Below are 12,600 nucleotides of genomic sequence, written 5' to 3'. Positions count from 1 at the left end.
CACACTATACACCCCATACATCAATGTTTCCCTATCAGTGTGCCTCCAGCTGTTGCAAAACTAACTCCCAGCATGCCCAGACAGTCAATGGCTGTACATGCATGCTGGGAGTTGTAGTTGTGCAACAGCTGGAGGCACCCTGGTTTGTTAAACACTCCCCATACACTCCACATACAATGGTCATCCCAGAACCAATTAGCAGTTTCCCATAGAGATATGTAATCAACATACAATGGTTCCGAGGCCCCAGAACCAATTACCATTTTTACATAGACATATGTACTCGACATATGATGGTTTCAACATATGATGGTTCTCCTGGAACCAATTAATATCATATGTTGAGGGACCACTGTACTAGTATAACTACTATATATCCTGATCCCATAGAGATAGCAGCAACATACAGAAAACTGGAGGGGAGGTGAATAACTACTATATATCCTGATCCCATAGAGATAGCAGCAATATACAGAATACTGGAGGGGAGGTGTAGAACTATTATGTATCCAGATTCCATGGAGATAGCAGCAGCAGTACACAGAGCTGGAGGGGAGGGGTATAACTTCTATATATCGGTGATCACATGTCCTAATTACAATAAAAATACTCCCGAATAAAATAGATGGCACTGTAGGACCAGTGTTCATGACTGTTCAGAATATTGGGGGGAGAAAATCTGTAGTGTTTCTTTAAAGGGGGTACTCTTTTCATATCAACTGGTGCTAGAAAGTTAAACAGATTTGTACATTTCTTCTATTTAAAAATCTTAATCCTTCCAGTACTTATCAGCTGCTTTGTGCTCCACAGGAAGTTCTTTTATTTTTGAATTTCTTTTCAGTCTGATCACAGTGCTCTCTGCTGACACCTCTGTCTGTGTCAGGAACTGTCCAGAGTAGGAGCAAATCCCCATAGCAAATCTCTCCTGCTCTGGACAGTTCCTGACATGGACAGAGGTGTTAGCAGAGAGCACTGTGTTAAAACTGGAAAGAACTACACAACTTCATGTGAAGCATACAGAAGCTGATAAGTACTGGAAGGATTAATATTTTTAAATACAAGTAATTAATCTGTTTCTGGCACCAGTTGATTTGAAAAAAATAAAATAAAATTTATAATAATAATAATAATAAAAAAATGATTAATACCGCTTTAAAACAGTGTTTACCAAACAGTGTATACCCAGCTGTTGCAAGACTACAACTCCCAGCATGCCCGGACAGCCCTTGGCTGTCCGGACATGCTGGGAATTGTAGTCTTGCAACAGCTGGAGGCACTCTGGTTGGGAAACTGGGGTCCTCCGGTGGAAAACATTTTTTTTTTTAATCAACTGGTACCAGAAAGTTAAACAGATTCATAAATTACTTCTATTAAAAAAAAATCTTAATCCTTCCAGTACTTTTTAGCAGCTGTATGCTACAGAGAACATTTTTTTCTTTTTGAATTTCTTTTTTAGTCTTGTCCACAGTGCTCTCTGCTGACACCTGATGCCCGTATCAGGAACTGTCCGGAGCAGGAGAAAATCCCCATAGCAAACCTATGCTGTTCAGGACAGTTCCTGAAACGGACAGAGGTGTCAGCAGAGAGCACTGTGGACAAGACAAAAAAAAAAAATTCAAAAAGAAAAGAATTTCCTCTGTAATATACAGCTGCTAAAAAGTACTGGAAGGGTAAAGATTTTTTAATAGAAGTCAATTACAAATCTGTTTAACTTCCTGTTACCAGTTGATTTAAAAAAAAAAAAAAAAAAATGTTTTCCACCGGAGTACCCCTTTAACTACACCAAACAGATGGATCAGTACTTGATATTCTTGTCCTCCAGCGGCATGTAGGTCCCGTCATACAGGTCCATATCGCCCAAGGGCACTTTGGCCAGGACACAATCGGGATCGTCTTTGTAGTGTCTCTGCTCCAGCCCCGTGTCCCGATCTTCATTTTCCTCAATGTGAATTTTCTGAGCAACTAGATGTTTCTACAGGAATAAAGATAAAGACAGGTAAGAAGCAAGAAACAAAGGGTGAAGGACCGGGGGGGGGGACTATGGGCACAAAAGAAAGAGCGGTCACCTCTAGGTCCTTCAGATAGCCAACCGTGGTCTCCTGTCTCATGAGGATCACCAGATCGTGAGGGTGCTTCAAGTTCATGGGGGAATCCACCTGCAAGACAGGAAGCGGAGAATTCGGTCAAGAAACCAAAACTATATCATCTTAAAAGTACGGGAACAAACAACACTGAAAAATCTATATCTATATTTGATCCCCTGATGATTTTGTACGTTTCCCCACTGACAAAGAAATGAGCGCTCTATAATTTTAAAGGGGTATTTCAGGAAAAAACTGGCTCCAGAAAGAACAGATTTGTAAATTACTTATATTAAAAAATCTTAAAGAGTAGCTCCCACCATCTTAATTTTTTCCCTCTGTCCCTACCTATTTCTAATCTATCCCTAACCCCCTCCCTGCCTTTTAAAAATTGTTTCCTACCTTCTCTTCTACTGCTCAGCTCTTGCTTTGCCGGAAGCATACTCCCAGGCTTCACTGATGCCTGCTGGGTGCCGACTTCCGCCCTCACCTCATCTATGCTAAGATGGGCAGCCCAAAAGCACGGCTGGCTGCTCCGGGGTCTCCTCCTCCGTGTTTAGCAGTTCATGTGCTACCCAGGGAGGAGAAGTATAGGAGCATCACCGGACCTGCCGTGCAATATATCCCTGCAGAGACCCAGGACAGATAAATAATGGTGGGTATAAAATGATTAAAAAAAAAAAAATTATAATAATATAGAAAAGAATATAGCGTGGCCCATTATGCCCCAGTATAGTTTAGAAACAACTGGAGGCACACTGTTTTATTAACATTGATGACTAACCATCAGTGTGCCTACAGCTGTTGCTAAACTACAACTCCCAGCATGCCCATACAGCCAATAGCTTTGCAGCAGCTGGAGGCACCCTGATGATTACACATCAGTGTTTCAAACAGTGTGCCTCCAGCTGTTTCACTACTACAACTCTCAGCATGACCTGACAGTTATTGGCTGTGAGGGCATGCTGGGATTTGTAGTTGTGAACCTAGAGGCATGGCTTCTTACATGACAGTGCGCTCAACCTATCACCGGCTGAGGCGGAACATCGCAGCGGCCGGTGATATACTGACGGCTCTCCGACGTTCCCGTCCCCAGGAAGCAGTTGAGGCCGGTACGGGACCAACGGAGGAAGGAGAGTTAAAGTTTATTTTGTTTACCTTTAGCAGCCCGGGCATAGGGATACAGCGTACAGTATAAGTGTCAGCGCCGGCGGCCGCAACAAACAGGACGAGGAGGGCAGCGCTGCGGGTGACATGTGATTAGTTCCCCGATGGGGACAGCGCTGGGCTGATAAATAACTGGGGGGGGAGCAGAACAGCGCTCGCGGGTAACAAGATTTTAAGGGGGGGGGGGGGAGAAATACCGTTATATACTGTGGAAGCGCCACTAGTTACAAAAATACCGTGATACACATTTTTGGTCATACCGCCCACCTCTACCCAGCGGTCCAACTCTCACCGATCAGCATGGTATCCCCCAGGTAATCTCCCTGGCCCAACCGCCCCCCCACTAAAATAGCACATAACCAGCTTTACCCGTCTCCTATAGAGACTATACATCAGGAGACTGGGAAAGCTGGTGACAGGCAGTACACAGTGCCCTGCGGGGAGTCAAAAAATTCAAAAAAGTTTCTATATATAAAGCCCTTCCCCTAATAACTGAAATCACCCCCTTTTTCCCATTTAAAAACAAAAAAAAACATGATGTTTTAAAAAGGTATCAGTAATTAGTATAAGAGAGTACTTAAAAAAAAAAAAGTACCATTATTCGGTCTTAAAGGGATACTCCTCCCCCCCCCCCGACATCTTATCACCTATCTTGGCTGCAGCAACCCAGTCATCTGGTGCACAGAGAGAACTTCGCTCTGTGCTGAATGACTGGTGATGCGGGGCTGGAGGCTTGTCACGCCTCAGACAAACCTCCGTCATGCCTCAGACAAACCTCCGTCATGCCTCAGACAAACCTCCGTCGCGCCTCAGACAAACCTCCGTCGCGCCTCAGACAAACCTCCGTCGCGCCTCAGACAAACCTCCGTCGCGCCTCAGACAAACCTCCGTCGCGCCTCAGACAAACCTCCGTCGCGCCTCAGACGTCAGCTGAACAGCCGTTGATGTAAAGTTTTCCTCGATTCGTAGAAAACAGAGTGCATGCGCAGCACTCAGGTGACAGCGTAGGGCTAAAAGAGGCAGCGTTAGGAGCATAGCCCTGCGCATGCGCAGTTGTCCATACAGTTCAGAGCGCATGCATTGCTTTCCTCCGTTACGCAGTTAGTGTTGGGAGGCTGGAAAACTTTAACGGCTGTTCAGCTGACGTCTGAGGCGTGACGGAGGTTTTTCTGAGGTCGCGAGATTACTCTGATGGAGGACGGATTTTGAGGATGAGGGAGGAGGAATGATGGCTATTTGGCTGACACCTGATGAAGTCCTAATATGGACACCGTACGGGAGGAACTTGTCAATTATCTCATTGCTACACCGTAAAAAACTAAAATCCTGCAGCATCCGCAAGGTCCCCCTGCTCATGTACAGATCCGTCTGAGGTTTGTCAGTGAACATCGGAATGATTCAGAGGAGAACAGGGTGAAAGTATTGTGGTCAGAAGAGACAAATCGAGCTCTTTGGCATCAAATCAATTTGTCATGTTTGGAGGAGGAAGAGGAGGAACACTGCCTATGACCCCAAGAACACCATCCCCAATGTCAAACATGGAGGTGAATACATTATGCTTTGGAGAAAAGACAACTTCAGCCCATCAGATGTAAGATTTTTTTAGAGTATGTACCGTCAAATCCTTGGCGAGAACCTCCTTCCCAGCCAGGGCATTGAAAATAGTAGATGGATGGGTATTCCGGCGTGACAATCACCCGAAACACACGGGCAAAGCAACATGGGAGGGGCCCAAGAAGAAGCACATTTTGGTTTTGCAGGCAGAGCCAGCATCCAGATCTGAGCCAACAGAAAATCTGTGGAGAGAGCTAAGGGTTCGAAACGTCAGCCTGGAAACCTTAACCCCCTTAAGGACATGTGCCGTAAATGTACGGTGCTGCTAAGAAGTACTTAGCGCTCAGCGTCGTACATTTACGGCGCAGCTTTCCTGGATCACCGCGTCTCTGGACGTGGTGATCGGAACGGGATGACTGCTGATATCTATCATCAGCCATCCCGGCATATCGCCCAAGGGGGTCCTGAGACCCCCCCCATGTCAGCAATCGTGGCAAATCGGCTGTCAATTCAGACCGACGATTTGTCGCTATTCCTGGTCAATCGGGTCTCAGGTGACCCGGTAAAAAAGGGTGAATGGGGTGAGGCGGGGGTCCCCTCGTGTGTGGTGGCGGCGACAGGAGCAGCAGAATTGGTCCCGGTGGTAGGATACAGCTGCGGCGGCCCGGCAGCAGGATACAGCAGGAGGTGCGGCCTGTTCACCTACTGTTGCTTAGCAACAACTCGCAGCATGCAAAGCCAAAGGGCATGCTGGGAGTTGTAGTTTTGCAACAGCTGGAGTTCCAACTACAACTCCCAGCATGCCCTTTGGTAGTTTGTGCATGCTGGGGGTTGTAGTTATGCAACAGCTGGAGGCACATTTTTTCTATGAAAAAGTGTGCATTCAGCTGTTGCATAACTACAACTCCCAGCATGAACAGACTACCAAAAGGCATGCTGTGAGTTGTAGCAGTGTGCCTCCAGCTGTTGCAAAACTACAACTCTCAGCATGCCCTTTGACTGTCAACGCATGCTGATTGGTTTTGCAAGTTTTGCAACATTGGTTTTGAAAACGAGTTTGTTACCTAACTCAGTGTTTCGCAACCAGTGTGCCTCCAGCTGTTGCAAAAATACAACTCGCAGCATGCACTGAGACACTGTACATGCTAGGTGTTGTAGTTTTGCAACAGCTGGAGATTTGCCCCCCCCCCCATCTGAATGTACACGGTACATTCACACGGGTGGGTTTACAGCAAGTTTTCTGCCGCAAGCGAGCGCGGGATATAGTGATGACAGCGGACCTCTAGCGCATGCGCAATATATACATGAGGCGATAGACGCCATCTTAGGAATGGGCAAAACCGGAGATAGGTCATTACTGACAGCCGGAAATAGTGTCGGCGTGATACATGCCGGCAGCCCATTTAAAGAGCAGCACCGGCCACACACAGTATGGTGACCGAACCGCTGGGGATACGGGATATCTAAAGACATCTAATGACCAACCATTTGGGGCATTTTTATTGTGTGTGGCGATTCTAAATGCGAACCCTCATTGAAGGGTCAGACCATTAACTATTTGTGTTCCTTGAGAAACCCCAGTATCATAGGGGGGAAACACGTCGGAACAATTATAAAGTAGGATCTTTCTATTCTTTTTCTCACAAAACATCACATGGTGAACATTGATGATTAGGTGTGAACCACAACTTCTGTTAATATCAGTGACCGAGTAAGGTACAGAATTGAATATCTGCGCTGAAGTTATTATTGTGGTATCAGTAATCCTAGAATCAAAGTGGTGGGGGTTTTTGGGTCAAGTGTTAAGACACTATAGATATAGATGGGATATAACTGCTTATTAATGCATATCAATAAATGTTATATATTTTAATAGGAGGGAAAATAATATGCTGTGATATATATTGTGAAGAAATTCCTCTAATGCAATATTGGTAATATATGCTGTGACATAAGTTTGAGATGCTGCAAATTTTCAGCCGCAGCTCAAACTCACTGTAAACCCAACCGTGTGAATGTACCCTTAAAACACTACACTTCACCTACACAAAATAAAAAGTAAAACACTACATATACACATACCCCTACACAGTCTCCCCCCCCCCCCCCACCCGAATAAAAAAAAATAAAAAAAAAACATCTTGTACGGCAGTGTTACCAAAACAGAGCCTCCAGCTGTTAAAAAACAACAACTCCCAGCATTTCCGGACAGCCACTGACTGTCCAGGCATGCTGGGAATTTAACAACAGCTGGAGGCACCCTGTTTGGGAATCACTGGCGTAGAATACCCCTATGTCCACCCCTATGCAATCCCTAATTTAGCCCCCAAATGCACATAGCACCCTCTCGCTTTGGAGCCCTGTCGTATTTCAAGGCAACAATTTAGGGCCACATATGGGGTATTTCCGTACTCGGGAGAAATTGTGTTACTAATTTTGGGGGGCTTTTTCGCCTTTTACCCCTTATGAAAAAGGTAAAGTTAGTGTAAAATAAATTAATTGTTACACTAATATGCTGGTGTTGCCCCATACTTAAAATTTTCCCAAAAAGGAAAAAAAGCCCCCTAAAATTTGTAACGCAATTTCTCCTGAATACAGAAATACCCCACATGTGGGCGAAAAATGTTCTGCGGACGCACTACAAGGCTCAGGTGTGAGAGCGCACTATGTACATTTTGGGTCTAAATTGGTGATTTGCACAGGGGTGGCTGATTTTACAGCGGTTCTGACATAAACGCAAAACAATAAATACCCACATGTGACCCCATGCTGGAAACTACACCCCTCACGGAGTGTGAAAATGAAAAAAAAATATTTTTTCACTAAAATGCTGGTGTTACCCTAAATTTTTCATTTTCACAAGGGAGAATAGGAATTAAATACCCCATATGTGGATGTAAAGTGCTCTGCGGGAGAACTACAATGCTCAGAAGAGAAGGAGCGCCATTGGGATTTTGGAAAGAGAATGTGTCCGAAATGGAACCCATGTGTGTTTACAAAGCCTCCATAGAGCCAGAACAGTGGACCCCCCCACGTGACCCCATTTTGTAAACTACACCCCTCACGTATTGTAATAAAGGGTACAGTGAGAAATGTAATGTAATTTTTCATTTGCACAGCCCACTGTTCCAAAGATCTGTCAAACGCCAGTGGGGTGTAAATACTCAGTACACCCCCTTATTAAATTCTGTGAGAGGTGTCGTTTCCAAAATGGGGTCACATTGGGGGGGTCCACTGTTCTGGCACCACGGGGTCTTTGTAAATGCACAAGGCCCCCGACTTCAATTCCAACCAAATTCTCTCATCAAACACTCAATGGCACTCTTCTGAGCATTGTAGTTCGCCCGCAGAGCAATTAACATCCACATATGGGGTATTTCCATACTCAGAAGAAATGGGGTTACACATTTTGAGTGGCTTTTTCTCCAATTCCCCCATGTGAAAATGAAAAATTTCGGGTAACATCAGCATTTTAGTGAAAATCTAATTTTTCATTTATCCTGTCCAACTTTATCGGAAATTTGTCAAACATCTGTGGGGTGTTAAGGCTCATTGTACCCCTTGTTACGTTCCTTGAGGGGTGTAGTTTCCAAAATAGTATGCCATGATTTAATTTTTTGCTGTTCTGGCACCATAGGGGCTTCGTAAATGTGACATGCCCCCCCCCCCCCAAACCATTTCAGAGAAACTTCCTCTCCAAAATCCCATTGTCGCTCCTTCCCTTCTGAGCATTGTAGTGCACCCACAGAGCACTTGACATCAACCTATGAGGTATTTCCTTTCTTGAGAGAAATTGGGTTACAAATTTGGGGGGGCTTTTTCTCCTTTTACCCCTTGTAAAAATTAAAAAATTTAGTCTACAAGAATAAAAAAATGAAGATTTTGAATTTTCTCCTTCATTTTGCTGCTATTCCTGTGAAACACCTAAGGCTAGGTTCAGACTACGGAAATTCTGTCTGCAATTCCGCTTTGAAATTGCAGGAGGAAATTCCGCTTGCTAAAATTAATGTGTAGTAAAGCGTAGTGAATGAGTTTCCATTCACAAATTCACACTTCGGAATTTGTGAAGCGGAATTTGTGAACGGAAAATCCGCTTGGAAATTTCCGCCTGAAGAATGGCGTCGCTCTTTCTTCAGGCAGAAATCCGCGCGGAACACATTGCAGTCTATTGAAGACTGCAGTGTCCGCACGGTCCTAGCGCCAACTAATTCAGTCAGCGCTGGCCGCACTCGGAATCTCCGGGCGAAAATTTTCTGCCCGGAGATTCCGTAGTCTGAACCTAGCCTAAAGGGTTAACACACTTACTGAATGTCATTTTTAATACTTTGGGGGGTGCAGTTTTTATAATGGGGTCATTTATGGGGTATTTCTAATATGAAGACCCCTCAAATCCACTTCAAAACTGAACTGGTCCCTGAAAAATTCAGATTTTGAAAATTTTGTGAAAAATTGGAAAATTGCTGCAGAATTTTGATGCCCTCTGGTGTCTTCCAAAAGTAAAAACACGTCAACTTTATGATGCAAATATAAAATAGACATATTGTATTTGTGACTCAATATATAATTTATTTGGAATATTCATTTTCCTTACAAGCAGAGAGCTTCAAAGTTAGAAAAATGAAACATTTTCAAAATTTTCATGAAATTTGCGGATTTTTCACCAAGAAAGGATGCAAGTAATGACGAACATTTACCACTAAAATAAAGTAGAATATGTCACGAAAAAACAATCTCGGAATAAGAATAAGCGGTAAAAGCATCTTAGAGTTATTAATGCATAAAGTGACAGCAGTCAGAATTGCAAAAAAGGGCTGAGTCCTTAAAGGGGTACTCCGGCGCTTAGACATCTTATTCCCTATCCAAAGGAAAGGGGATAAGATGCCTGATCACGGGGGTCCCGCCGCTGGGGACCCCCGTAAACTTCCACGCCACACCTTGTTAGAATCAGCCACCGGAGCGAGCTCGCTCTGGGTCTGATTACTAGCGATCACGGGGACGGAGCATAGTGATGTCATGGCTCCGCCCCCGTGTGACATCATGCTCCGCCCCCTCAATGCAAGCCTATGGAGGGGGCGTGACACGCCACCTCCATAGGCTTGCATTGAAGGGGCGGAGCGTGACGTCACTATGCTCCGTCCCTATGCTCCGTCCCTGTGATCGCTAGTAATCAGACCCGGTGTGAGCACGCTCCAGGGGCTGATTCTAACGGGGTGCGGCGTGTAAGATCACGGGGGTCCCCAGTGGCAGGACCCCCGCAATCAGGCATCTTATCCCCTATCATTTGGATAGGGGATAAGATCTCTTAGTGCCGGAGTACCCCTTTAAGGTGAAAAAGGGCTCAGCCCTTAAAGGAGTAGTCCAGTTTTGAACAACTTATCCCCTTTTCTAAGGATAGGGGATAAGTTTGAGATCGCGGGGGTCCAACCGCTGAGGCCCCCTGCGATCTCCTGTACGGATTCCCGACAGCCCGTGGGAAGGGGGCGTGTCGACCTCCACACGAAGCGGCGGCCGACACGCCCCCTCAATACAACTCTATGGCAGAGCCGGAGCGCTCCCTTCGGCTATCTCCGGCTCTGCCATAGAGATGTATTGAGGGGGCGTGTCGGCCGCCGCTTCGTGCGGAGGTCGACACCCGCTATCTGGCCGGAGAGCCTGGCCCCCGTACAGAGAGATCGCAGGGGGCCCCAGCGGTCGGACCCCCGCGATCTCAAACTTATCCCCTATCCTAAGGATAGGGGATAAGTTTTTCACCACTGGACTACCCCTTTAAGGAGTTGAAGGGGTACCCCGCTCCTAAACATCTTATCCCTTATCCAAAGGATAGGAAATAAGATGTCTGATCGAGGGGGTCCCACTGCTGGGGACCCCAGCGATCTCCCTGCTGCACCCCGTGTAATGAAGAATTCTGTTTCGTGATGAGAACTGTGTCCCGAACAACTGGTGAAAATGTCAGCACAGGCACCGTGATTGGCTGAGACGCACACACCCACCCCATACTATTGGTTGGTTGGGGGGGGGGGATGTGCAGTCTCGCTCTGCTCACTATTTTGCAGCCTTGACACAGTTCTCCTCTCTCATTCGGCTGGGTTCACATCACGTTTTTGCCATACTGTTTTCAATCCATTTTTCTAAAGAAAACCATATGGCAAAAAAAAAAAAAAAAACTGATGGAACAGTATGGGAAAAGTAAACCGTATGCGTTTTTAAACTGTATACTGTTTTTAAAAGTGCATACAGTTCCGTCCGTTTTTATTTTATTTTTTTAAAAACCCCATAAGTTTTTGATAATTTTGTCCATTTTTAATGGGAGGGGACTTTAGGATGCAAATGCGCATGTGCAAAGTAAGCAACTGTATACATGTGCGCTTCTTATTGACGTCCATTTTTAAAAAAACGTATGCGGTTGCAGTAGAGTTTTTAAACCGGAGACAAAAACGTGGTCAACCACGTTTTTGTCTCTGGTTTAAAAACCGTACTGCAAACCGCATAAGTTTTTTTTGAACATGGACGTCAATGGGAAACGCACATGTATACGGTTCTGTACGGGAAACTGTACGGTTTTTACTTTGCACATGCGCATTTGCATCCTAAAGTCCCCTCCCATTAAAAATGGACAAAATTATCAAAAACTTATGGGGTTTTTAAAAAAAATATATAAAAACGGACGGAACTGTATGCACTTTTAAAAACAGTATACAGTTTAAAAACGCATACGGTTTACTTTTCCCATACTGTTCCATCAGTTTTTTTGCCATACGGTTTTCTTTAGAAAACAGATTGAAAACAGTATGGCCAAAACGTGATATGAACCCACTTAGGCTGGGTTCACACTACGTTTTTCAAATACGGTTACCGTATACGGTTTTCCACTAAAAAACGTATGGCAAAAACCGCATGCAACCGTATGACTCCAAATTAAAAATATATACGGTTTTTCCCCGTACGGTTCTATACGTTTGCATCAGTTTTTGCCAACGGTTTTGCTATTTTGTTGGAATTAGTTTTCATGCAATTTAATAAAGTTACTATTGTTCTATTGAAATTCCTTCTGCGCATGTGTCAACTCCAAAAAACGGATTAGAAAAACCGTGTGCAACCGTATTCTGAAATTCTGTGTACGGTTCCCATAGACAAAGTTAAAAGAACAGCATACGGTTCACATACGGTTTTCCAACCGGAGGCAAAAACGTGGTCGACAGCGTTTTTGCCTACGGTTGAAAAATCGGCAAAACCGTATCCGAGGCAAAACGGATGCAACCGTACACAACATTTGGAATACGGTTTACAATGCATTCTCTATGCATACGGTTTCGGATACGGTCGTATAAGTTTTTTTGCGGAAAACCGTATAAGGTTACTGTATTTGAAAATCGTGGTGTGAACCCAGCCTTAGCTTTTCCCGATCTCTGTGCTTGCTCTCTGGTAGCTGCCACAGTTCACTGCAACCCCCCCACTCTTATGTACTCAGCTTTTCCCGATCTTTGTGTTCGCTCTTCAACCCCCCAAACCCCAATCCCCCCCCAACAATTTAGAGACCACTGCCCTAAGGGTATGGCCACACATCGCGGAAAGGCTAAATCATGTGGATTTTCCACTGTACATATTGGTGCACATTTTGTAATAAACAAAAATGTTCTCAATCCCCCTGCAGGGGAAGGAGGCTGTAGAGCAGTGGTCTCCAACCTGCGGACCTCCAGATGTTGCAAAACTACAACTCCCAGCATGCCCGGACAGCCTTCGGTTGTCCGGGCATGCTGGGAGTTGTAGTTTTGCAACAGCTGGAGGCACCCTGGTTGGG

At 45.1% G+C, this 12,600-nt stretch overlaps 2 protein-coding genes across 2 annotated transcripts in view; both read right to left on the bottom strand.

Moving 5' to 3' along the window:
- Positions 1–12,600, bottom strand: part of LOC130277255 (calreticulin-like) — a 272,928-nt gene that overhangs the window by 89,062 nt on the left and 171,266 nt on the right. The gene's annotated exons all lie outside the window — the stretch shown is intronic.
- TTC17 (tetratricopeptide repeat domain 17) overlaps positions 1–12,600 on the bottom strand; it is an 89,397-nt gene that overhangs the window by 67,932 nt on the left and 8,865 nt on the right. Inside the window, 2 exon segments of the mRNA XM_056527729.1 lie at positions 1,803–1,972; positions 2,067–2,156. Of these exon segments, the coding sequence (XP_056383704.1) occupies positions 1,803–1,972; positions 2,067–2,156 (260 nt within the window).

This window comes from Hyla sarda, chromosome 6 (genome assembly GCF_029499605.1).
Source record: "Hyla sarda isolate aHylSar1 chromosome 6, aHylSar1.hap1, whole genome shotgun sequence".
NCBI classification, from domain to species: Eukaryota; Metazoa; Chordata; class Amphibia; order Anura; family Hylidae; genus Hyla; species Hyla sarda.
The sequence above is the reverse complement of the archived record's forward strand: the minus strand, read 5'-3'. Positions and strand labels throughout refer to the sequence as shown.